This window comes from Tympanuchus pallidicinctus, unplaced genomic scaffold, assembly GCF_026119805.1.
Source record: "Tympanuchus pallidicinctus isolate F22 unplaced genomic scaffold, pur_lepc_1.0 scaffold5, whole genome shotgun sequence".
Lineage (NCBI taxonomy): Eukaryota > Metazoa > Chordata > Aves > Galliformes > Phasianidae > Tympanuchus > Tympanuchus pallidicinctus.
Window position 1 is genome coordinate 48,673,893 of NW_026294769.1, and position 27,594 is coordinate 48,701,486.

The 27,594-nt window shown below is 42.5% G+C and overlaps 1 protein-coding gene across 2 annotated transcripts in view; it reads right to left on the minus strand.

The window, feature by feature from the left end:
* ZNF704 (zinc finger protein 704) overlaps positions 1-27,594 on the minus strand; it is a 91,682-nt gene that overhangs the window by 15,800 nt on the left and 48,288 nt on the right. For both annotated transcript variants that reach the window (XM_052704014.1, XM_052704016.1), the window contains exons 3-7: positions 15,544-15,647; positions 10,973-11,205; positions 8,025-8,125; positions 5,918-6,179; positions 2,865-2,969 (exon numbers count right to left, since the gene is read on the minus strand). In XM_052704014.1, coding sequence (XP_052559974.1) covers positions 2,865-2,969; positions 5,918-6,179; positions 8,025-8,125; positions 10,973-11,205; positions 15,544-15,647 — 805 coding nt within the window. The remainder of the gene's footprint in view (positions 1-2,864; positions 2,970-5,917; positions 6,180-8,024; positions 8,126-10,972; positions 11,206-15,543; positions 15,648-27,594) is intronic.

The window sequence follows — 27,594 nt, forward strand, 5'->3', positions numbered from 1 at the left end:
TGAAAGGCTCTTATTAAAATTCTCCAGTTTAAAATAATTACAAAAACAGACCTCAGCCTGTGTTCAATGAATACTAATAATCTCTTGTGAGATGAAGGGATTTTTTACATTGCTCTAACCTGTGACTCTTGTGCAGGGACAGCTTGGGAGAAGGGAGTTTGCTGCAGGCCAGTTACAGTGCAGCCCCCCAGGTTTCAGTGGGAGTGCAAGACAGTCCTACTGATCATGGCTGCTAACAAGCTGCACTGAATTAAGTCCTTTACTATGCACTGTAAGCCTTCTTGGTTCAACAGCCCTCTTGGCACGACACACTCATCCTATCCCCACACTGCTGGTAACACGAAAGAATTTGTAGCCTACATACTTTTGTAAATCCATACCCATTTTTTACTTCCCAGTGGTTTGTCACCAGCCAAAAAGGTAGCCCAAAGCTATTTTAGAAAATTGCCTGTAACTATTATGGGTAAGACAGAAAGTAATGGCTTGGAATTACCCTCTTAAGTTCCCTTGCTTGCTGTGGACATGCACCTAACCTCAGGGGCCAAATACATACAGAAAGGCATGCATAGTGCTCAGAGCAAAGCATGTATTCCACTGGCTCTGTCACAGGCTGGTTGTATGTAAGCCTTGTGTGAGGCAGAGAAGCTCCACTGTATGACTACCACTTTCCAAAAGGAGTTGCACTCATTGCAAGGGTGAAAATTAACACAGCCCTGCTTTTGTAAGGCAATACGTCATTTACTTAAAAAAACACAAGCGAAATGCAACTTTCATTTAATATGCAGTTATTTAGCATCACTTTGTATTTACATCTGCTCTTACCACACATCACTTCCCACTACAGGCAAGGCTTTCATTCTTAAATGATCTCACTGCTGACAGAATATGAAAGTGTGCATGAACTTAAAAGGTTGTTTTTGGCTGGCAGCCCTATAAATATTACAAGGGCTGCTCCAAAAGAAATGCCTTTCTAGCTGAGAACATGCTCTATCAAATAGTGCCATTGTGCTCTTTGTATCTGTTGGAGTTTCCCTGGAAATAAATAGGAGCATTACTGCGACCTACGTAGCAGACACATAAAAATCAGTTCATGTGGTTCCCAGAGTGCTTTATTATTCTGCTATCATCAGCACTTCCCGAGGTTTTTGTACTGGGATTATTTCTGAATCGTGCCTACATCACTGCTATCTTCACGCAGTTCTGTGAAAGTGGTTTGGCATCTCTTGAATTCCCTTGAGAAGAGTCAGCTCTAAAGCTAGGGTTCAATGTTGTTGGTTGAGCAAGCAAACTCAACGCACACGTATAATCCTGTCGGCTTATGTGTGTGATTTACAGTGTGGATAATTGCACTTTTAGATTCCCAACACTACTGGCACCAGTTTCTGCTACTCCGCAGAAGGAGCCAGTTTTGTCATTGCTCTGTATCAACCCCATTGTTGTGAAATCAAACACTCGAGGAACTTCACAGATAGCACGCTCTGCCGAGGCGCTCTTGTTCAAATTGCTGACAGCATGATGTCTTTCACTGTGAGCTGTTCCTTGATAGAACTTAATAAATATTCATTGGCAGAGCACAGCGTAATTGATTCAGCCACTTTCATTTTTTATCAGACCTGCAGGATACCACAGTCTGAGAAAATCTCCAACATTTGCCAAAGGTTGACGTTAAGAAGCTTTGGAGATTCACTTGGTGAAGAAAAGGGAGGGAAATAGCATCTGTTATCACCATGTCTAATATTCACTGGTGGTAGGACAAAAAGCTATATGGATCTTTAAATGAGCAATGTGTGTTATGCAATACATTGTAAAAATTCAGAAGGCACAATATTAAATGAAACACTATTATATGAAGTGAGTTCATGACTAGGGAATCTTAAATTATAATAAAAAATGCTTTCTAATAAAAATCAGAATAAATTTGATATATGTTTATTTCTCCTTGTTACATAAAAGATCTTCCTTTACTGAAGGCAGTGATTACGTTTGTTCTTAGCACTCACCATGCGAGGCACTAGACACCTAATCCCTCTGAAGCTTTCATTAAGGTTTTTACCTCCCCCTACAGTATCCACACCTACACTGCTTCACGTTTAGGACTACTGGAAACCTATGTTTCAGCAAACAACCAATTTCTGCAGTTCTGTAAAGAAATACGGCCTCGTACATTATCCATCTATGTGAAGGAAGGGCCAGAGCTGACTTTGCATCCAATACTTCATTAAAACGTTGTCACGCTGCACCACGTATTAATATTAAAAGTAACATTAAAAATACTTTATGTATTACATGCATTGTTTTGTGCAAAATTACAGAACCTTCTGCTGTCAGTAGAGGCTACATCCCTGTAGCCTACTGGGGTCAGACTTCATACTTTATTTCTTTCCTTCTGCTGCCTTTCAACTATACTTCATCTTCAGAGTTCATTTAGATAACAGCCCTGCTGCTTGGTTCCAATTACCCTGTTAACATAACCACTGCCTTGTTAGTTTTATCTCCAGCCTCATAAGCAATCTCTTAGTGGCAGAAAAAGCAGCATGCAGTGACGGGTTCTGCACCTCCCCGAAAATTCTTTCGAAAATGGGTATTTTAAAACACATACTATCAATCCTGTTCTCTGCTTGTGGTCCAAGGCAAAAAACAAAACAAAACAAAAGAGAAAAAGCACTGTATTGCATTTAAGAGATTGGCAAGAGGGCTACAGTCAGTCACACAAGCAAACTGGGGCATAACGTGACTTATTTCTTTTCTGTACCTGTTCTGTCAAAATCACTGCTGTTATGAGATACTCTGAAAACACAAAAAGTTCTTCAATATTTTTTTTTCCTTCTTTTTTTTTATTTTCTTTTTTCTTGTCATTCACTTACTGGGATGCCGGTGAAGGTAACTGGAGGCGACTGCCAAGAGATGCTAAAGCTACTGCCATTGGGAGTGAATTTAGTTGACCCTGGAATGTTCACTGGAGGAGTGGCCTGTTTGAAAAGAAAATATCATTCCAGTAAAAGAACCATTCATTTTCCAAAGCACGTCAAGGGATCTTTTACCCCTTAAAACTGTAAATCTGCAGGAGAGCTTCAGAGGTGGAAAAAACCTTCACAGTGCTGACAGTGACAAGCATTTTACCCTGTTGCTGAGAAGGATAATCACAGATAAGCCAGTAAGGAAGGAACATGTTTATATACTGCTCTTGTTAAAACCCTGTTTGGAGGAAGATGATAGCTCTCACAAGAATCCATGCAAAACCTTTAAAACCTGGGTCTGGTAGAAAAAACATGAACTCAAGTACCATATTAAAAAAACAACCCTGTTTTAATAATGCCAGTTGGCAGCAAAAAAAATAGTACAAATGATTAACCTACCCACAGTGATAAACAAGGAAGTATATAAACTGGTGACAGCAGGTTAAAGTAACTGAAGATTGGATGGAGAGGACTTTTGGACAACAGCATTAACAGTAAGGGCTGGCCATTTTTCATTCATCAGACAAATGTTTCATCCCAATTAGAACAGCTGCTCTTATTAAAAACAAGAAGCTTGGGATTCAATGACAGCCGAAGCTAAAGCAAATATCTGAAGGTCGCTTTCAGTACAAAGAACTCTCACCTTCCCTCCATCTGGCTGTAACACCCAGTAATACCCGGGTTGCAATCCTCAACCAGCTCAGCTTAGGATTGTTTGGTATTTTTCATCTTATGTCTTCCCTCAATTTTTCTCACTTGGCTTTGTGCCCCCTGGAATTCCTTTCCTCCATCATTTTACATCCCTCTTCACTTGACAGAGTCAGGAAATTTGTAACCTCACATTACCTCACATTTACTCTGGCAGGAGTGCGACAATTATCAACACAGGCTTCCCTTGACTCCTGAGATTCAAGCTTTCATCCCCCCCAAAAAATAAAAGACTTCTTGATTAAAATTTACAAAGAATTTGCTCTTAAAAATGAGCTTTCTTTTTGTCTTTCAGTCACTGAATCTCACAGCAACACGAAGCATTTATCTAAGTAGAGATTGTGTCTGAGGCTGCTGGAGTCACCTCACTGCTTCCCTGAACCACTCTGAAGAGAAGGAGCGATGACAAACTGCTATCTGATTGTTCCCATTAAAAATATTCTTTGGAGCAAATTGCTGAAGCAATTCTCTGGAATCTCTCCAAGCAAAAGAAACCAAGGCCACTGAATGATTCCATCTATCGCAGCTATGCTCCCAATGCTGCTGAGGCTGCAGTTCCAAGAGGTTAAATACAGACACATCAACTCCTCGAGGAAGCACATGTCTGCTGAGTTCAGTGAAAGAGAAAAACCTCACTGAAAGGCAACAGGAAAAATACAGTAACTCCACGTGGTGGGGTGCCTCCCCTGGTTGGGATGGAGACTTGAACACTGCATCCCACTGATCTGCTCCACATAAGCTGCTTCTTTGGCAAAGAAAACCTGAACGGGAACTGGAACAGGGACCTCAGTTCAAGAGAATGCCTTATGCAGTATGCACAGGGTCGTTCCTCACTGATAAAATGAAGTACTCAAAATGGAGCAACGTGACAAGGAGGCACTTGTAGGGTTCAGGCACATGCAGTATGATACCATGGAATACATCAGTCCCAATCCAATTCAAGCAGTTGAAACATTTCAAACAGAATTTCCTTAATCAAGTGTGTTATTCAAAGGCTGGAAAAAAATGGAAAGGGCTGGCATATCCTTTCTCTGCTATATAAAGGAGGATTGAGTGAGTCTTCATACAGCAGGAAAGAACATGGCAAAAAAAGCCCTACAAATAACAGACGAAGCGAGCAGCCAGGATCTGGTACCTCACTATGGGAGAGGCAGGGCTCAAGCGAGACTGAGAAGAAAGTCCTTCTCTTAGCTGGCTTCATCAGTGCCCAGGCTGCTGCACTACCTGATGCAGCTCCCACCTGAGGTCCCAGACTTCCACTCATGCTTTCCAAAGTGCGTGGGAGATCAAACTGTGCTGTTCCAGACAAACAACAGACGGGTTTTATCTGCACCATGCTGTATACAAGAGTTACTGCGCCTGACAAATTTGAGTTCAGTTCTCCAGTGCATACGCAGGTCACGGACCACACCACTTCAAAGTCTCAATTCGTATTTTCTCATATGGCATCCAGACCAAAACATACCAAATTTTAGTGCACTTTCCCAATTAATGCCTTCTGTCTGAACTTAGTTGGAAGCTTTTTGAACAGCACCTTGGATACGACTGGAGTTTTCCCATTTGCAAAGAATTATCTCTAAGAGCGGGAGGGTATCACATACGTTCTTTTCATTTTTCCTGCTCTTCTTCACATATGCAAACTGACATCTCATGCTGCACACAGCAGAGGAAAGGAATTGTTCCTAGCATGTTTTGGGTACTTGCTTCCAGACATTCAGTATTAGCAGAGCTAACACTCTGGGAGGGATTTAGCTGACTGATAGAGATTGTTTACAATGCAGGAGACCACACGAGAACACGTCACCTTAGGTGTTCCTTATGGTCATTGGAGAAATAACTGAGTAGGCAGTGGAATAAAAAACACAGAGCAACTCTTCTCAACACGAAGCATGCACCTGTACTGCTCAGGGACACCATTTAGCAGAGGGTTGTCAGAGTTAGGGTAGTATGGTTAGGTTGCAGTTGGACCTGATATCTTGAAGATCTTTTCAACCTGAGCAATTCAATGACTCTACACAGGACTGGAAGACTGTACCCAAAAGTCCACTGGCTGTGGTGAGAGCAGAAAGTACTAACCCAGAAGTGGACATATGGTTTAAATGAAACAAGCCCCATTAACTGTTCTTGCTCTATGAAACTCTCTGACTCACTAAAACTAAGCTTGGCTTTTCAAAATCTAAACACAGTATTTAGACATCTTCTACATTAATGAAGTCAGTGCAGTGAGTGGAGCTCACCCTGAGCAGCATTACCTGGTAAGCATGGTCCGTGTGTACGAGGTAGAGGTTGGTAGGAGCTGAGCGGCTCAGAGGTGTCATCAATTTAGTCTCAGTTTTGGCACAGGAAGTTTCAGGACGGATTGCGTCTTGGGTGGGAAAGGAAGGAGGAGATGCTAAAGATGGAGAGACTGGCGAAAGGCTGCTTAGGCCATCAGCTACTGAGTCCGTGTTGAGCCTGATTTCTGTGTAGTAAAAATCCTCCTCTCCGTCACTGTAGTCAGATTCTCCTACGCGTCTGTATCAAGAAAAAGGAACTGATTAAAAGAAAGCAAGAGCCTTAAGCTGTATTTTAAGTTCTAGATGCATAAGCAAATATATTCATGCTGTCAATTAATTAGTATTTCCAGTTTTAATTCTTCCTACCTTATCAGAGATCTGACTCTAGGGAGGAAAAGAAAATTATCCAGTCTGAAGGGAAAAGAAGCAGAAATTTAAACTTTATTTCTTCTGATTCTTTGACCTTGGACTTGATGTTTAACTTCTATGCCTTAGCATAAACATCAAGCAGTACTTGCTTCCCATTGCTGACTATTGAAGTTAACAAGAATCTCAAAGCACTTTAACTTCATAAATGACAAAGCAGCCACAAAAGGGCATTTAAAGGTAACAAGCACGGGCAAGATAAACCCTGCTAACCTAACAGGAAATAAGTTATTATCTTATCACTAGTTTCTTAAGTCAAACATTGTTTTGGACACGGTTTTCTGTAACTTTCCGTGGCCTAATAGAATAGCTGCTCAGTAACAGTCTCACCATGCGACTCACTCCAACATGGGCACAGAAAGGACACTTAAGGGCTGGCTTGCCCATGCTGGACTGTCTGGTCCTAACCTTCAGATGCAGACTTACTGAGGGAGGAGTTGCAAGAGGCTTGCCTGTCCCTGCATCCCCTGACCCCACCTGCTGTGTGCTAGACAACAAATGCTGGACATGAAGCAGCCCAGTCACAAGCAATTATTCCTGACAGTCTACACATTATCAGGAACTCCCAAACAAACCACTATTTTAGTACATTCCCAACACTCACGTTGTTAAAATTCAACCTAACGGCTCATACATGATTTTTTTTGTCCTGAATCTTCCATCTGGGAAGCTCTGCTGTTTACTTCTCCCTGCCCCATGCCATTCAAAAGATGTCCCAGCAGTACAAAGGACGAAGCAAAAAGAAGATAACTGCATTTTGAAAGAGATTTTTTCCGACAGCTTCAGTCTTTGGAACTTGAGCCCAACACCAATTACTAGCACTGTTGCACAACCCCCCAGAGCTCCATGCCAGACTACAACTCGCAGTCACTTTTAATTTATAAGCACTGGGTAACACAGACTTACACAACACATACATCCACATAACCCTCAGGTGAGGACCACAAAGAAGGGAAATGAGAAAAAAGATTCAATTGCATATGCATGTAAGGCAACACCTGGACACCCTGCCCCCTTCCACTGCCATCATGTCCAGACTGTCTCCCAGACTGCCTGCTCACTAACGCTGTGAGGTAGCACTGGGTCTCCATGTAATTAATATATTAAACAGCTAGGTCACTCAGTGAATTGCACAGGAGAATTTAGTTGAAAACTAAAGCTCTCAAAAAACCTCATGTCATACAAGATTCATTAGCTTTTGCTTCTAGTCCAAATAAACACACATGGAATTAGCAGCTTGGTTTCATTTTCAGTTTTCTTAATTGCTTTGACTCAGAATGCAATTCAATGTGAAACGAAACTGGAAAGTACTCATGCAGCACCATGAAACCTGCCATCTTTCACCCAGCTGCAGACTGGACATAACAAGCAGGGAGCAGGCATTACTGGAAACAATTCTCCATCAAATGTTTCTGAGCTGTGCTGCCGCTGGGGGAAGCGCAGTGTGATCACAGCTTCTTGCGACCTTCTAGCAAAGTTCACTAAAGCTTGGAAAAGAAAGTGCTTTGCTTTTGGAAGAAGTTTCTGTTCACCTCTACACATTGCTCCTCAACTACTCCAGAAACCTTTGGATCTTAGAAAAGACAGGGATAATTCAGTCATCTCCCAGGCAAAGCACAGCAAATCCCTTTGATTTCTGAAGGCAGCGGTCTCTTACCCGAGGTGGATGGTCCGTATGTGTTTCTGAATCCCTGCAGCTGTGCTCAGTACCTTTCCACAGTTTTTCCACAGGCATTTGAACATCACCTTCATTGAGTTCTGAAACAAGAGAGCAATGTATTCTTAGTCACAAGAAGGACAGAAGAAGGAGAAAGCAACCCAAAACAAGCACAGACTTATAAAACAGTCTTATCTGTAAGCCGAATCAATCGCTGAATGCCTACAGCCTCTAATTCCCCATTTCTAACACTGCCATGTCTCAGCTAACAGCACAATCCCACTGGGTTCTACAAAGTGCAGAGAAAGGAGTGGCCTGTGCCCAAGCTTTACCTCTCCCTGCTCTCTGGCACGGCTTGTTGTTAATTTGCCCATTCCAGTTTCAAGTCCCTCAAATGAAACCAATTTTACACATTTCTAATTTTGAATGTTAATGCCTGAATAATTTGGGCTTCCCCAAAATCATTTTCTCTAATACTACAGAATGCATTATTTCAAAAGCTACACGTAGGATTAAGTAATTATGTCCAGATAACATTCAATTAAAAAAACAAGCATATCCTTAGAGATGAGCACATGCTTCCTTTGTGTCTTCAACAGAAATCAGCCTCGTGATTGGTTCACTTTGGATCATCTGGAATTGCACTTGAGTACATGATAAATTTCAGCATTTGCTATAAAGATAACAGAGTAGGACTTGAAAAAAAATCTCAGCTGCTGGCCTGTCAAAGCAAAAGCTGATTGCAGTAATCAGCTTAAGAACCAACAAATCTCTACCAACCACATGACAACATGAAGACTACACTTCCCACGTACCTCACAGGAGCTCCCCTATGGCATCCCCAACACCAGGCACATCTTTATGAACACAGAGCGGTTCAACACCCCTCTCTGATTAGATGGCAAAAACAATCTACTGCATTTTTAGCTTTACTGTCCATGCTGGGAATGTGCAAATTTTAGTATAACCCAAAGAAATATCGCAGGGCGGAAATACAGAACATAAACCGTGCTTCCATTTCTGACGAGTCCAACTGCATCATCAGACTTTAACTTTCATTTAAGAAAATAACAGATAGAAGATCTGGTGGGGAATTACGGGGACTACTACCTTAATGGGAACTTTTAAGCAAGTACAGGCTTTGAACCAAAAGAAGGAAAATTCAGGTGAGATGTTAGGAGGAAATTCTTTATTCAGAAGGTGGTGATGTACTGGCACAGCTGCCCAGAGCTGTGGATGTTCCATCGTTGGAGGCGTGTGAGGTCAGGCTGGATGGGATCCTGGGCAGCCTGAGCTGGTGGGTGGCAGCCCTGCCCAAGGCACAGGATTGGAACTGGATGGTCCCTTCCAACCTAAGCCATTCTATGATTTTGTGATTCTTACTGGAATGTGGTTGCTAATGTGACATTTTGAAACACGCAATGGAAAAAACTTTCATGAGTCGAAGTAAGGTTATCAATCGCTATTTCCAAAATCAAAAGGAATAAGTGTGAAGCCCTAAATAGGAATTAACCCGAACATTTTCATTTCAGTTTCTAAACGTGTGAAGATGTACTCAGATAAAGTACCATGCTGGGATCAGAATTAAAAAAAGAAGTGCAGGAAATGCAGTTAAACTGTAACAAAGTTTGGCAGGTAATGTTATTATTTATCAAAGTTAAACATTTGCCATTCAGAGCAAAATCCATGAGAACAGGAAGAGACAGTGGAATGTATCTGTGGTGAGTACATAAATAGAAATACTCACAGGCAACTTACATAACAATAAAGATGGCAGCTGTAAAACCATCTGTCTAATCATGGCCCAACAATAGCAGTGATGATAATAAGCATCACTTCAATTGACAAGTAAAAGGCAAAGCAGCGCGCTTCTGCATTCCTACTCCTCCTGTCTCACACAATCCAAAACTGTCTGCTTTAGTTTAACAACCAGCTCCAACTTCTGATTTATTTTAATAAATGTGTCCTCCAAAATATTTTCTTTCCCTTTCAGAAAAAAGCAAAAACATTTAACCACCCCTCTCCCACAAACAAGGGCAGAACAGCGTTGGTCAGCAAATAAGCAACTTCTGGAGCAACAAGATAAATCTGAACACGTTTAAACAATCATTAGAACTTCCTCCTGCTGGTGGTGAAGCAATTAACTGCCCCAGACTGAGTCAGAATCAGTGTCACTATGAAAGAATAGATTCTTTTTCTCCTCCTTGCATAAAGTCCTTTCCCATCTTGCTATGCAAAACCTGTCCTGTTGTGTTGGGAGGGAAGAGAACCTGGACCAGTGCCATGTCTTTGTTTTCTTTTTCTCTCCAAGAGCAGCCTGCTTGCTAGCATAAAGGTGCCTTTTTGGTTTTTTGGACTTTTTTTTTTCTTTTTTACTCAGTGTTTTATTTAGTCTGCTTTTGCAGACTCCTACCAAGGATGAATTTGGCCACTGCTAATGCTGTATCAAAAGCCATCAGGTTTGATCTCCCCCTCCTTTTTTCACCCCATATGTTTGTGCAGTGAAAGCATCGCAGTATTAAGGTATTTGACACACTGTCAGACAAACAGCACTTCCACGGAACAAGAAATATCAAGGCCACGTGCAGCCTTTGTGATGACACGTAAAGGCTACCTGTTGCATCCTTCACACAAAGAATCTGCCAAATTGGGGAAGAATCCCTCGATTGGCCAGAGGCAACGCATTCTGGAAATCACTGTTTTCTGAGCAGGAGGATCAGCAGAACCTCACCATCTGCTAGCAAATATGTGGTGCTGATGGCACGTGCAGCAGGTGACTAGGCTGAGCTAGGCACAGTGACTAGGCTCAGTACCTATGTTCACTGAATGCCAAGGAGGGAATGCACGCATACAGAGCTCTCTCTAGGTGAGGTGTTCCTTTCTCACAGCACAGTAAGTCTACTGACACTGTATTTGCCTATGGGCATGGAATTTAACAGGAGGCTAACCTTCCTCTTCCTAGGGATGGGTTCATCAAAGAGAAGGTTGCTTGTTTCAGCTTCATCAATGCCATCATCTGGCTGGGAAGGTGTTCGAAAAGCTTTAAAGCTGTCAGCTGACAGAGGTGGAGATGGGGTAGATGGGTTGGACTGGTCACTGGGAGCATTCCAGCTCCAGTATCCACTGCTGCTGGTACTAGAAGGCACAAATCCTCCTTCTTTCCAAGATCCGTTTAGGGATTCTGTCAAGAACAACAAAAGCTGTCATTACAACAGTATCATCTTAGGGCTAAGGAGTTCTTTTATCTAATGCTTAAATACAATGTTAGCAATTAACTGGATAAAGAAATAAAGAAAAGTGGAAGCCTTGGACGCAGAGAGGACAATTACATCTATCCCACAGCACGTAGATTACATTTGTCAACATCCAGATTCCACACCTGATTTTGTAGTTTAGAAAAAAAAGTATTTTTAAACAAATTCTGGGCAAATAACCTGCTTTAAAGCATAAACAGCAACAAGCACTCAGATACTGCATGCACAATCAAGGAAAAACATTCAAATACATTCCCAACTATTAACCACAAACACACAACTGCAGTGGGATGTAAGGGCAAGCTCCAAACCACTGCACCACAAAGAGGAGAGAGACCCCAGGAGGAGGACACAAGTTGTGAGCCCCAGGACACCAACTGCATCTGTGAAAACAGAATCATCATCCAACTACTGAAACACCACAGGAGACCATAATTGCACTCTCACTGCCTTCTTATAATCTGCCAGTGTGTGCACCTCCATCTATTTTGACTCCAGTGTAATGGAGGTGGTACATATCCTCAGAAGGATTTGCCTTTTTTAATACAGGCATGGGGTTTCAGATGTGGCTTTTGTGGCCCTGGATTGCTTTTTCACCTATCTGCTGCAGGTAGCCCTCCCTCACTGCAGCAGCTACCTTGGCATTAGGTTGTAAGAGACCCCCAAGCCCACGGTCACTCCACGATGTGGCAGGTGGGAGTAAAGCACTGCCTTTGCAGTCTGAGGCATGATTTGAGCTGCATTTCACGTGCTGAGGTCCTCAGGAGCTAAATGTGGCATGTCACTCTTCTTAGCCCCTAAAGGGCCTCTGGCAGGAGAGAAACGCTGGGGTCACCAGCAAATGTGTGGACTGAGCACATCCAGCAGGGCAATGCCAGACACCATAGGAAGCTTCAGGAAGCATCTATGCGCACGTGTGCATGGATGGTTTGCTGAGCTTTCCCCAGAACTCAGGCATCAGGAGTTTACCCAGTGGCACCACGGGTGTCTGAGCATTGTGCAATACCCAACTTCAGAGCTGGCAACGATGTAAGATTTTAGCTGTTGAAGAAACATTATTCATTCTAAGTGCAAGACGGAGTCTTTTCAAGTCTCTGCCTGCTTTTAAGAGTTCTGCAGAAGTCACTCCTTCATTCCTTTCCAATTTCTTACAGTTAAATTTAACTAATGACATCAGCAAGAAAAAATAACATCTGCCAACTGCTACCAAAGCCTTACCCCAACCTCACTTAAACAAATGACTGCTACGCCTGGTTCAGTTGGTTTTGGATGAAACCTTTAATCATTAACATCAGCTGCTCATAAAACTGAATTTGGTGCTTCATCACGTAAGCACACGTGTAAGAATACCTCCTTGCACAGTCAGTAGCCAAATCCATGCACTTACTGACAGAGGGCACTGATCACAAACCCCACTTTTCCTGAAAAAATAAATCCTGTTTGCAAAAGGACATACACATTTCCTGTAGCTAATAACTAAAATATACGAAATGTAATGTTTTGACTCACAGCTACAGACTTCTGAGTTTTCACATGACTGTAATCGAGGTAGGCTTTGCTTCTTGTAAGTATCTGTACTTGAGCTGCTGGCCAAAGCCAAGAAATACATCTGGTATCAACTTGTGAACTTTGCATAGTTTAAAATTTCCATTTGTTCAAATAAACAAAGGAAACAGCACTCTCTCAACTACTACTTTCTGACACATTTACAGTGGTACTTTGTATTCTCAGTGTTTCTAGCTCCTCCTCACCTTACTGAGAAAGAGATTTAGATCAAGAGAACGCCTTACAAGTAGTGTGTGAAATGTGAATAAGGCTGACAACAGGAAAAAAAGAAAACAAACACTGGTTCTCGTTAAAACCAACAAATCTGCCAATGTAAAGGAGATCAATATATAAATAAATGCAACTTACTCTTACTTTGGTGCTCTTTTCACATTGCTGGAGTTGCGTGAAAGAGAACCAGACCAAGCATTACTCAGCTGCAGAGAAACAAGGGCCAAACTCTGATCCAATTTATGTGGGCAATCACACCCAGTAATTCCAGCAAAGATTGGATTTTCACATTAATGCCAATATCATTATTTTGTTTTACTTCCAGGCAAAATTCTAAAGAGTTTATTTTAAAAGAAATCCTCCTGTAATTACTGCTGCTTATTGCCTCTTTTGTGAGGGGAAAGGATGTACAAGGAATTCATCATTACTAGGTTTGTACCTCATACTGCTAAGAGCAGAGCCCAGCCTTGCCATACCAAGAGAGTTTTAAATTATCCAATCTTTGCATTTTTATTGAAATCTTTAGTAAGCTTCCACTTGGGAAATATTAAGATATTCAGGGAGAACGTGCTCAACAACAGCTTCAAAATCTTGTCTGACTACTGAAAATATCTCTATTGCTTTTTCAGGCTTGTCTTCCCAGATTTCAGGCAAGATGCAAACAGTCTATGTGAAGAATATCAAATCAAGCACTCCGCCTGCATAAAGAAGTATCAAATGCATCCATCAGCTACCATTTAGTTCTTAGTAATTCAAAGAGGCTTCTTTGGGAGATCTTCCCAACCAAGCCACGCCAGCTAATTTGCACTTTGGGAGCTGCCACCTGCTCGGCCTGCCGGAGGTGACTGACATCACTCTGCCCCACAGGCAGCACCAGACCATGACAGGGTTGCTAACGGGACCCCAGTGTGCCCCAGCTGCTCTGATCCCACAGGGCTGCCACTGTCAGAGCCTCCTCAGGGCTCATCACAGCAGTGATGAGCAATAAACAGTGCTGGTTTTAAACACCTGGAAGGTGCATGCCACAACACAGATGGCATCTGTGGCTTCTCACAGCTACACTTCCAGCTACTGAGCTAAATGGACAAAGCTTACATTTTCTGCAAAGAAACTGGAAAAAAAAGAAACAGCCCATAATATAAATTCCTTTAAATAAATAAATTCATATAAATTCCTTTAAAACTGGGGCATTCCTCAAAGATTACACTTAATCATAGAATCTTAGAGTCATGGAATGGTTGAAGTTGGAAGAGACCCCTAAGATCACCTAGTTCCAACTATAGCCAGGGACACCTCCCTCCAGACCAGGCTGCTCACAGCCCCATCAGCCTGGCCTTGAATGCTTCCAGGCTGGGGGCATCCACAAGCTCACTGGGCAACCTGTTCCAGCATCTCACTACAGTCACAGTAAAGAATGCCCTCTGAATATCTAGTCTAAATCTCTCCTCTTCCAGTTGAAGACATTTCCCCTCATCCTGCCACTACCTGCCCTTACAAAGTCTGCTAAGTATAATGCCTTTCAGAGGGTCATCCCCGGCAACAGTGAGATCTGCAAAGAGTACATTCCTATTAACTACAATCTGTAAGTATTCCTCTTAGCACTCATTTACAGCAGGAGTACAGTCAGCATCTATTTTAAAAGCTGCAAGTGAATAAGAAAAGCCAGCGACATACAAACAAGGCTGATACTTCCTAATGAGGGGTCCTCATTTAAGATTAGTCCTTAACATGTATCAGTTTTAACCACCTCTTGTATCTCCAGCCAAGCTTTCATAGATTAATCACAATTCCTTAGCCTTTCTACTATGATCACGTACTTCTTGTGTGTTTTTATCTGGGTGCCTCATGTTACACCATGAATTAAGCAGCCTTGTAAGGGGTTATGGGTCTGACAGCAGGCCCCAGAGCTGTAGAGAGCACATATAAACTGGGCAGGAACTGCAGACCCCAGCCTTAAGCAGAGCCCTGCCATTGCAGGCCGGTACCACACAGATGTCAGACAAGGGCTGCAGCCCACAGACTCCTCAGCTCATCACAGAGCTGAGGAACAGCCCATCTCAGTGCTGTATGGGCAGGAGCAACTGCTGGTACATGTACTGTGTATGAGCAACTGCAGACACACTGTTCAGACAGGCAGAGCCTCAGTGAGGACAGAAGGCTCCGTGGCACCTGTTCCCCCTCCTGTCCTCCCTGGTCAGAGGGCATCTCCCACCTCACAGAGCAGCTCACTGGGAAGGAAACACTTCCTTCTCCTTTCTGCCCATCCTTCACCCGTGGCCTGCACCTTGGTGCTATCCCAGCATTACTACTTTCCAGCCTCTCTTGCCTTCTCCTCCACTGCACTGCAACTCCTGCCAACCAGCTCCCAATGCTGCTAGCAGACCGTTATGCCAGCAAGCAGAGCCACTCTTCTCCTTTCAGCTCCCTGCTCCCCTACACCAGCTGTCCTCCATTCCCAGGTGTGGCTTTTTCAGCACAACAAGGCTTACCGTTGGGCCGGATGGGAGGGCTGCGAACCAAAGGGCTGGTGGATAAACTGGTCAGTACCATGGCTGCTGTCACTTTATCCATGTCCAATTCTTCTGGAGATTTTCTAGAAGACAGCAAAGGGAAGGCAGGAGGCACATCAGCAACTATTTCAATCATTAGCATTCTGGCCATTGAACACCAAACCAAACCCTAGGACAGCAAAGCACAGCAACCAAAGCAAGCAAGATACTGCAAGATTTCCTCCTCCATCAACCTGAACACATTAAGCACCTACTTTATGCAAACCAGCTCACTGTTAATGGAAAAAGCAGTAGAGAAGAGAATATGTCTTCAGAGAAAGTTGTCAGGATTACTGTGATCCTCCATTAGTTTGACTCTGTTCCCTTTTCTCAGAACCACAGCTATTCACATGCTAAAAGCATGCGCTGCTTTCCGCAGGAACCAGAGTGGAGGGATGATGTTTTTATTTTGTTGCTCCATTCTAATACTCTTAGCTCTCCAATACCTTCTCTAATCCTAAATTTTTCCTAATCAGACTATTAATTATTTCAAACCCACACACGCAACCCATGCTCTCTCCACCTGCACTGGCCTTTGGTTTTACAGCACCTATTCAAACACCACCAGCCATGAGCTAACAGGACTGCAGAAGTGATGCTGCAAAGGGTGGTCCCTGCCTGGCCAGCAGCCTCAGCACCTGAACTAATTCAGCTCATTACATGGGCAGAAAACCGATGCAGACAGCCCATGTCAACGCATCCAAATGAAACTGCCAAACCAGCAGGTTCAGCAGACTGTGGCTCCCCACTGCCTTAGGACAGGGGAATCCAGGCAGCTTGGTCACCCAGAGGAGCAGGACGGGGCTGCAGTCCCCTTTCAGGAACCCCACCCACTGTTCCCACTTGCTTCCAGCTGGGGTACGCCGAGATGGCACACAGAGCTGTCTGACACTTCAGATGCTGACTTTATCCATCTACCTGTGTGCAGCAATCTCAAGTCAAGCAAAGGGTTCATTTACAGGAAATTATGCTATGATCCAAACCTCCTGATATTCCACTGAGTAAATCTCAACTTGCTCCACAAAACAGTGCCTAGCTGCTTTCTGGATGATGCATGGAACCCTGTGGATGTCCATGAACCCTTCCATGCCAGAGAACATAGCTCTTCATGACTGTCTTTCCTAACACACCAGTGCCTGGAACTGGATGCTGATGATTGATCCTGCTCCATTCTTGTTACAGCCACAGAAATCCCCCCTTTCATTCAGCCAATGTTTTTGCAAAGACCACAGCAGCCATCATCAAATACAAGAACAGGTTTCAGATGCCTTCTGTGACCAACGAACACCTGAACCCATCACCCTTCACTTCCTCTTGCCTGCAGTGTCACTTAGAATGCTGGATTCCTCTGCACCCAGCAGACTTTTCCTCAAAGATGACATGGAGATACTGCACTTCTGCAACAGAGGAGGAAGAAACTACCACAGGTTCTTGACATGCTGGGAAAGCCAACCCCTAGTGACACTGATTTCCAACAAGACTGCCCTGTGTGTGGCAACAGGATTAACGTGCTTCTCTCCGGGCCTCTGCAGAATTGCAAAATCACACAACAGCACTTGCTGCAAGTATTTGCCAGTGGTGTCAGTATTTCGGAGTCTACAGACCCAGAGCTAATCCCAAACACAAAGTTACTCCACATATTCTATACATTTAACTTTTTCTGGTTCTTTGTGGTTCTTCTGTGTGTTGCTGCATTTGTCTTCTCTCAGTGACTCACACTGTCACTTTCAAAATCCACCCTTTGCTCCGGCCTGGTGTCAGTGATGCCCCAAATTGTAAGCAAGTGCATCTGTGCACAAGATGAACATTTTCACATGTAAGCAAAGGCCAGGAATAGCCACGAGACCTCCCTCCATTTCTGAATGCCCTTGCAGTTACAGGAATGCTTTTCTTTTACCTGATGAACTAACATTTCAATATGGAAAGCCCAAGTAAATACAACCTCACTACCTACAACCCATTTTGAATTCCAGCCATTTTCACTACTTCCTGCTCGTCAGATGCTCTCAGCAGCCCAGCAACGATGCACTCTTACTTCCCAGCCACAAGAACTGCAGCAGCTACAAGTGGTGCCTGATGTGAATCCGCTCCCAAACACACTTCTACAGTTTGGCTAATAAATGTAAACAGACATTGCATGCGTCATTCAGCCAGCACTGCTGGAGGAATAGCAGCAGCCTTCAAGACACAGGCAAAGCACAGAACTGAAGACAGGAACCACTTAAGCCATCTGCATTCAGTCAGCATCACGCTGAGTCGAAATCTTGAGACTGCCCCACTCTTTTCCAGCTTTCTGTGCTGGAAAGCTGAATCTGCACACAGCTGTTCAACAGTGTTCTCAGCTGGAAGGAGAACTGCTCCATTACAAAACGATTGTTCACAAACCATTTATTCCACTATAGCTAATATGAATTTCTGCAGACTGAAGTTATAATCTCTGGCATTGCTTAAACAACTATTAAGTACAATGAAACCTAAATCAGTTGTAAAATCATCTTAAAATAGTCCTTTTCTTTAATAAACGAGCTCAACTTAAATTTAGATGCTATCCTTGCCCATTAACACCTTCAGTCTGTCTTGCTGATGAATCCACCACTTTTTTGAAAGTCGTTTAAGAAACTCCATCTTCCTCAGAGCAACGTGAACTTAAGATCCAAAAGATGAACAGAAGAGGGCAAGCCCAGGGCCAGGCAAGTGTCCCAAACCACCTGCCTCTCACTGATGGCCAGGGTCAGCTCCGGATGAGACTTCTGGCAGAACCTCCTGCAGCACCACCACAACCCCATGCAGCATCTGCAATCCCTTGCAAGCCCTCATTTGGGTTTTAATGCTGAGCTGATTCACTTGAGCCTCTGAGGGAGGCACTCCCTTTTGTTTTTGTGTTTTTTTGACTGGTCCTCTCAAAATGCCCCTGAAGGCAGCCATCAGCCAGAGAATCAGGAGGCTGACACAACATCCAGCATCCCACTGTCACATCCCACAGCTGACTCTCCCAAGGATCCACGATTCCTCATGGGACTGAACTCTACTACTGAATGCTACTATGCCATTAGCTGGACACTGCTCTCCATCCAAAACCCAGCTGACAGGAGTGGGTCACCACTTCTGTTGGTGAAATACTGTATGAATATGCACGAGTACCTGTCACAATCAGAAAAAATAGTTCAGTATATTAGAACTGCTCTCTCCCTCCCATAGTTGCTCTTCTAAATGTTCATACATAGAGCCACCTTTAATTATTACTTGCACCACCTGATTATAAGTACATGACATTGAGGTGGTCACACCGAGCGCTGTATCAATACTGACAGATAAACAAGTTGTTAAAAAGCCTTTTGCAGTGCAAAAATATAGTTCATCATATAACAAATTGTTGTAATCAGTGTACTAGGAACAGCAGAAGTTCTGAAAGGAGGGAAAATCCTACATTACATTCGAGTACAATCAAAACAAATTTAAGTTTCTTCATCATTAATGACAAAGGCAATATGCTAACAAGGAAGCAGCAAGAGAAACAACGCATGTGGCTGCAGCTTCACACATCTGAAACAGCTAGAGATCTACCACACTGTGCTGAAAATGCTATTAACCCTTGCAATAGCTTGTATTTACAATAATACTTGGTTACCCTTGATGAACTCAAACTTCTGACAGTACAGATAAATAAATAAACTGATTTTGCTAGCTGCTGATGTTTCTGATGATTTTGTTGATTATGAAAACTAAAAATTAACCTGCTTTATAAAAAAGGGAGATTATTATCCAAAGAATAATTCACAGAAACACAGTCAGAGGTCCCGAGCACTCAGCGGTAACAGTTGTGACTTCTCAAAATGAAGCAAAACAGAAATATTTTCAGAGATTGTATTAAATAACTACAGTGCTACAATGATACTTCTTAAAACATAAGGGAGAGTTACTATTTACACGTCTGAAAAGAGAACTGCTGTTTGATATCTGAAGCACAAACACAGCAATATGACACACTAATTAGAAGCTAGGAACTTCTGCTTATGCTTGTATTGGCCACACATGCAATTATCCTTCTTCACACTAACTTTGCAAATATTTGCAGGCTAGCTCCTATTTCTGTGTCTTTCTTGGCTGTTCTGCTTATACACAAGCAATTCTTTAGGATGCTAACAGCTACTAGAAACTAATTATGATCCAAGTCCTTATTACACAGATACAGGAAACTTTCTTCTGAAAAGCATACTCGAAATTCTCAAGGAGAAAAGAAAAAGGCATCAAAGGCCACCTCAAAGCACTCCACCTCCCTCAGGCTGATCTGATAGACCCTGGGATTCAATTATTCAAAGCATCCTTGGAAGCCTGGCTGGTCTGTTAGAGGCTGAGCAGATTTTATTGAGTTATCAGTAGAGCAGATACTGACTTTCTATCTGGACCATAATGGTTTAATGACAATAAAGTGCCTGCAAATCAGTTGTACCATATGGGAGGCATTTTTCGCAAAGTGATTTTCAGCATTTTGGAACAGAAAATCTGTTTAACAGGAGAACTGCAGGGAAAGAGATTGGTAACAGAGCGTTTCCTGAAGTCTTTCATGTTTCCTCACATCAGACAATGCAATCACTTTCCCTATGGCTCTGCAAAAAAAAAGAAAAAAGAAAAAAGAAAAAAGAAACAAACGACTCTAAACTCAGATATTTTTCTAGTTATCCTTTCTAGCTATCCTTAACAGAGCTAAAACTTAACAGAAAACAACCCATCAATTTCAACAACCATTTCAGAGATGTAGATAACCGTGCAACCATGAGCTCTCAATTCCATGAGCAGCTGATATACCCCTCCTTGTAGCAGGGGGAAAATATCTCTCATACAAGTCCTTTTTATCACTGCCTCCTAAGAGCCTCCTCTGACTTCTTAAAGTTAGCTGAAGTTTGCAACGCGTTCAGATGGGAGCAGGACTGAGCTCTAGGTCTCCTCATCTGATCTACACCATGTGGAGCATCAGTGTGATGGAGTGGGCAGTGGAACACTACTGTAATTACAGAATTGTAGAATCATAGAAATTGTTTGAGTTGTAAGAGGTCTTTAAAGACCTTCTGGTCCAGCTCTCCTGCAATGAACAGAGACACCTATAGCTCAATCAGGTTGCTCAGAGCTCCATTCAGCCGGACCTTGAATGTCGCCAGGGACGGGGCATCCACCACCTCTCACATCACAGGGCAACCTGTTCAACTGCCTCACCAACCTCACTGTAAAAGTTTTCCCTTATATCCAATCTGAATCTCCTCTCCTGTGGTTTGAAACTATTTTCCCTTGCCCTATCACAACAGACCCTGCCAAAGAGTCTGCCCTCTTCTTTCTTATATCCCCCCTTTAGATACTGAAAGGCAGCTCCCAGGTCTCCCCAGAGCCTTCTCTCCAGGCTGAACAGCCCCAGCTCTCTCAGTCTGTCCTTACGTGGGGATGTGTTCCATCCTTTTGATCACTTTTGTGGCCATCCTCTGGCTGCATTCCAACAGGTCCACATCTCTCCTACACTGAGGACTCCACATCTGGACGCAGTACTCCAGGTGAAGCCCCATCAGAGCAGCTGCCCCTTGCCCTGTTGGCCACCCTTCTTTTGATGCAGCCCAGGATACAGTTGGCTTTCTGGCCTGTGAAGGCAAATTGTTGGCTCATGTCCAGTTTCCCACCCACCAGCAGCCTCGTGTCAGGGCTGTACTCAATCCTTTTATTCCTCAGTTTGTATTGGTAGTGGGAGTTGCCATGACCAAGGTGCAAGATCTTGCATTTGGCATCACTAAACTTCACTAAAAACCCACTGCTTGTACCTGTCTTGGTCTCTCTGAATGGGATTCCATCCCTTGAGCATGTTGACGGTACCACACAACTTGGTGTCACCTACAAACTTGCTGAGGATACACTCAATGCCCCTGTCGATATCACTGCTGAATATATTAAAGAGCATCGGTCTCAGTACTGACCCCTGAAGGACATCACTCATCACAGATCTCTCCATCTGGACATGATACATTGACCATCTGTCTCTGGGTACTACCTTGCAATCAATTCCTCATCCATCAAACAGTCCACCCACCAAATCCACATCTTTCCAATCTAGAGAGAAAGATGATGTGGGGAACCATGTCAAAGGCCTTACTGAAGTCCAGACAGATGGCATCAGTGGCTCTCCCCTTGTCCACTGACACAGTTACGCCATCATTAATAGCAACAATGTTGGTCAGGTGTGACTTGCCCTTGTGAAGCCATGCTGGCTCTCTGGTGTCACCTCCTTCTCTTCCATGTGCCTTAGCACAGCTTCCAGGAGGATCTGCTCCACGATCCCAGCACAGAGGTGGGGCTGACAGGTCAGCAGTTCCCTTTGTCTCTAATTTTCACCCATGGGTTTTTGACTTGCTCGTGGCCATCCTTTCAATAGCTCTTCACATTCTACTTTTTCCCAATGTACAGGGCAAAGCTCCCTCACCCCCTACTCCTTCCTTTCCTGTCCATTCTGAGCAGCTTGTAGCCATGGAAAGCCATACCCTAGTAATGGGAATCATCCCACCAGGTTTCAGTGATGGCAATAATGGCATGGTTTTCTAGTAGCACAGTGGCTTCCAGCTCTTCCTGATTGTTTTCCAAGCTGCGTACACTGGTGTAGAGACATTTCAACTCCACATCTAGCTTTCTTGTCTTCATTCCTTTTGAGTATTTCCCTTGAGTTTCCTTGTAATTACTGACTGTTGTTAAGGTTGACAATTTTAACAATTTAATTCTATTTATGTAGAGTATTAAGAAAGCCAAATTCAACAATGGAAGATAAACTGTAGTTGGCACAATTTTATGTATTGAAAATGTTGATCCAATGAATAATTTTTCTTTTCAAGCAACCCTGATTTAACAGGAAAACTCATCTTGCCGAAGATCCCCGAGGGCAACAACAGAAGCTGAAGTAGGAATATGACGCAGAAATTGGCCACTTCAAAACAGAGTAATCAAATAAACAGCAATCACTTCATAGGCGATGAGTGCAAAGCAAAAATTAAATTCAGAAAGGAATAATAGAATCCTGCAGAGAACTGTTTTCCCTTCCAGTCATCCACAATCCTTGAAGATTTTCTGGGAAGATTTTCTGTTCCATCACCTCTATGTTAAAAGGCCACTTGCTGGTGCAGTAAGTAAATCAGCCTCTACAAATCACATCTTAATAGTGCCTTGAAGCAACAGACCAGTTATTCCAGATATTATCCAATCTATTCATGTTCATCCCTTCTCTGCCTTTGCTTACTGCTGCTGTTCAAGCTTGTTCAAAGGCATATCCACTTTCATAAATGGGACCATTTCAATGGTACTGCTTACAGCATAGTAAATTTTGCACTTCTGAGTATAATGATGCACTCTGTGGGAAGAGCTGCTGGACCACTGGCAACAGCACCCCTGAGGCTCCTGCTGTGGGAATTTTGCCTTTCCCAAAGGCAAATGCAAAATACCACACCAGAAACATCTTGTTCATCTTTCTTTACTCCCTATCAATAGTCAGCAGCATGATTCTCATTTTAAATGAATTTAATTGTAACATTCCCAAAATGTTTTGTGCTATCAATGCCAATATACAGCCCCAGCACATCCATATGGAGCAAAAATATCAGCTACTTGCTTAGCACAATTTATCTACAAAAAGTTGCTCTTAGTCAACCTTAGAGAATTATTTAACTACCTTCATGCATCAACATTTAGCTTTTCTAAAATAATATATGTTTACAAAAGACTTTACAAAGCCTGCAAGTCTCCAGTCCATTTATCCTCATTTCTGCTCACCAACAGGATGAACAGGATGGTGAGCACTTTGCTCACCAAATCCGATCAGTTTCATGGGGTAAGAGTCAGTTACTCTTCACTGTTAATATTTACGTGTTTAGTCATTTTTATTATCCATGTGATTCTTTTTTTTTTTTTTTTCATCTGAAAGTAAACAGAATTGGAAAGAAGCCACTGCTGCAAGGCTGTCTACTGCTGCCAGTGCGCTGAACAAGATCTGAAGAGCAGAGACAGAAATACATCTGGGATGTCCCTCTGCTTCCTGGCAAGGTAAAACATTATAACTCAACATTAAATTGTAGTTTCTAAGGCATGAGCCAAAAAGTCACAGCACTATAAAGCTTCCAGGACCATCCTTGCTACAGAAGCAATCCAGAGACACACCTCAGAACTGGTTGAGTTTTGTCCTTCTCAATCCATTAGCAACCAGTTATAGAACAAGACAGGCATAAAACTAGCTCATCTTGTCCTCTCCATTTCTGCCTTCCTTTCACTGATATGTCCTTGAACCAATTGTGCTCCCCGTTGATAAGAGCACATTCTCCATGAACAGAGCTGTTTCAAGTGTTCCTGGTATGGTCTTACCCACACCTTCTGCAAGGACAGGAGTGCTTCCCTGTCTACGGTTGGACTCACAGTGATAGCTCAGTCATTTGTAACAAGCACTATAACTCCACTGCCATTTCTTTCATCAGTTACTTACTGCAAAAGAAGTTGGAATTAGTAGGTAATACTGAACTTTTTTCTCCCTTTTGAGAGGCTGCTAGGAACGTTTCCATAAAAATTAAAAGCAGAAACTTCTTTATCTAGAACAGCCCATTACTGAGATAAGAGCTCTTCCACATATTTTTCAGGAAGGCCAGGAAGGTACAAGCTGCAAATACCAGGCATACATAACCCCACATTTATATCTGGGGCCATTTGGTTCAGTACTCTGCAGCCAGCACTGACTGATTCAAAGGAAGCTGCAAGAGAGATCCTACTGTGATAACCATTCCAGGAATTATAACTTTCCTTACAATCTGTTAGCAGATTCAAAAACCACAAACAAAATACTCCCTATCTTCCAATGCATTTGCATTCAGCTATAGATCTGGAAGCTTCTTTTCTGCATTATCTTCCTCCTCTGCAAGCTGCCCTCCTGCCTGGGCTTCATTCATATCCCATGTCAAGGAGCCCTGCAATCTAGTCACATTACTAGATGAATATTACCTTTTGTCAGTTTGGTTTGGTTACTTTTCTGATTTATATTGTTTTCCCATTACCAGACAGGGAGAGCAGAAGCTGCAAGTGCAACTTTTGCTCATTGTTACTTAATTTCCTCCGATACATTCTTTTTTTGAGGTGAGCGTACAGAGCAATTTCAGTTTTCCTTCATGCCAATGTTCATCAAGCCACAGATCAGGATATGCTCTACTGCTGAGGACAAGGAGTTCAACCACGTTCATTTATTCTATACCATGATGTGTCAGGAGAGAGGGAAGCTAATTTTCTGTCTAGTTAATGATGTGCACAAAAGCTAAAGAAGAATTAGGTCCTTATGATTTAGGAAAAAGAATGCTAGATTACAGACTGAAATAGGTATTAAAAAAAACCTCCCCATATTAAAAATACATTCTGCAGTAAGTAAAATCATGCTGCACGTACTCCACACTCCATAATTCCTTCCCAGTGTATAATCTCATTCCAGGTCACATGTACTTTACCATTAAGCCTCATATTTACAACAGATGAGAGGTTCCAGTTGTTTGGTTAAAATGCACTCGCAAATCAAACTTCACATTGTGAATTGATGAAGTATTAACATCATATCGTCAGGTCCGGCCAACACAATGTGTCTCAACAAGGGCACGTGGTTTTTGGTCTCTCAGGAAACAAACAGCACACAAACATCTCTTCTTTTATAAGCTGACATGTATTTAGCCAGTCTTTCCTCTTGTCTTTAAAGCAATAGGTCGACCTTTTCAAAGACCTCACTTAACAACTTACTTTGTTCCATAGCACAAACTCACACACGGTCATCTTCTCACCACAGCTGAGATCAGTGGACTTGAGATCAGCCTTCTCATATCCCACAACTTAAAATATTTTTTCTTTACTGCACTGATAATAACTAAAGATATTTCAAAAATTGTGAATATGAAAACAGGCATGACAGAACAACTGAAATCTGACAGGCATTCAAGGAGATGGGGGACACCTGTCTTATTCTTCTTGGTTTACAACTGCCTTTCCAATCTGTTGGAGTTGGCTAATTTTTGACTCATTAAAGCTTGGCTATAATTTGGAACTGTTCATCCTGGAAAAGAGGAAGCTCAGGGGAGATTTCATCTGCCTGTATAAACACTTGAAGGGAGGGCACAAAGAGGATGGAGCCAAACTCTTTTCAGTGGTACCTCATGCCAGAACAAGAGGCAGTGGGCACAACCTGCAACAAAGGAGGCCTCATACGAACATGAGGAAGCACTGCTTTACTGAGAAGGTGATGGAGCACTGGCTCAAGTTACCTAGTGTGGAGTCTCTGCCTTGGAGATCTCCAAAAGCAGCCTAGATGTGGTCCTGGGTCCCTTCTAACCCCTACTGTTCTGTGATTCTGCTTCTGTTACACACTGCCTGGTTCCCTTTTCTTTTTTTTCTTAGAGTGGCATCCATCTGTATTTTCCACATCTGTCCTTCCTCCATCTCACTTCTAGAAATGACGTTCTTGTTAGGGCTATTTGTTAAATGCCCCTCATAGTCAAAAATCACAACCCAGGGTTGTGCTTTCAAAACATCCTATGGACACATGTCAAAAAGAGCAAATTGGACCTGATGCTGGAATCTACCCCTGTAATCGACACCACCACAACACCATTTCATCAAAAGATCAAAAATCAGAGGTTGCACAGTGAAGCAGGTGGGTGGATAACACACTGTTTGAGAACAGGGGAAGAGTTTATCTTCAATAATCTGCAACTGGCAATTCTGAAAACACAGCTTCCAAGTGACAGCGAACTCAAAAAAGCTGGCAGCAGTGATTACCATCCAGGATCCCACCAGGACAGTGGCAGATCCGGGCAAATCCAATCTGCAAATTTCTGCTTTGACATTCTTTCTGAATATGTATGATAAGACATCATTATAAGAAAAGATGACCACAACCAATACGTGTATTTTGAAGGAAGAGACAACTTTAAGAAGTGTAGAGATGTTACGGAAACAAAAATGGATGCAGAACTACAATTAATTTTTTTACCTGATAAACAACCACGAACACACAAAACTGAAGAGAGATGTCAGCAAGATTTATAAGCACTCCTGATCAAAATGATTCTCCAAGGTCCTTTTAACACTGAACCTTCACTGTGCTTTATTTTTTAATTATTTGAATGCCTTCCACTTAAAACAATGGAACTGACATAATACACACTATGAGAAGAACAAATTTGGTTTAACTCTACATTCACCTTTAGCATTCTCATCCTAAATTAATTCTTTTTTTTTTTCCAATTATGGGAAATTGACTGAACTGTGACCTACAGATATCAAAAACAAATTAAGGATACAACATCCAGCCCTTGCCTAGTTCCAGGCCTGCCTTGTTCTCCAGTTCTTTTTGTTAGGTGAAAACATTTCCCTTGATTAACACATATATGAAGTCGTAACACTGTTCTACAAAGTGAGCAATATCAAATTTGTTCCTGTAGATTTTTAAATTACATAGCAGAGTAAGTTGGTTTTTGTTGTTGTTTTTTGCTTGTTTGCTTTTGTCTGGAAAAATGCTGCTGTAACAAATAGCAAAAGTAACAATAACCATGATGTAAAGTTGCCAGCCATTTGCTGTGAGTCTGATATTATGCTCATGCTACCCAGTCTCAAGCTCATAAAGTTACTCCTGATACTGAGAGCTAAATGAACAACAGTAACCTTCACCTAAAGAAATCATAACAGAGATTTAACTGTCATGTTAACACATGGTGTTAACACCATCTTCATATATCCCTCTGTACTGTTTTACAGAAGCTGTGTTCTACATAAAATTACAGCCACACGTCATCATTTACCGATGTCATATTTAATATGGAGCTCTGAAATGTCCAAGTTACAGTTGATACTATTAATCCTTATTTCTACTTTTAAATACCAAATATTCCATTATAGAATTTGTCTTCCTGTATCCATATAGAGAAATGTGTTCTTTGCCTCTGTTAGCCATTTTTC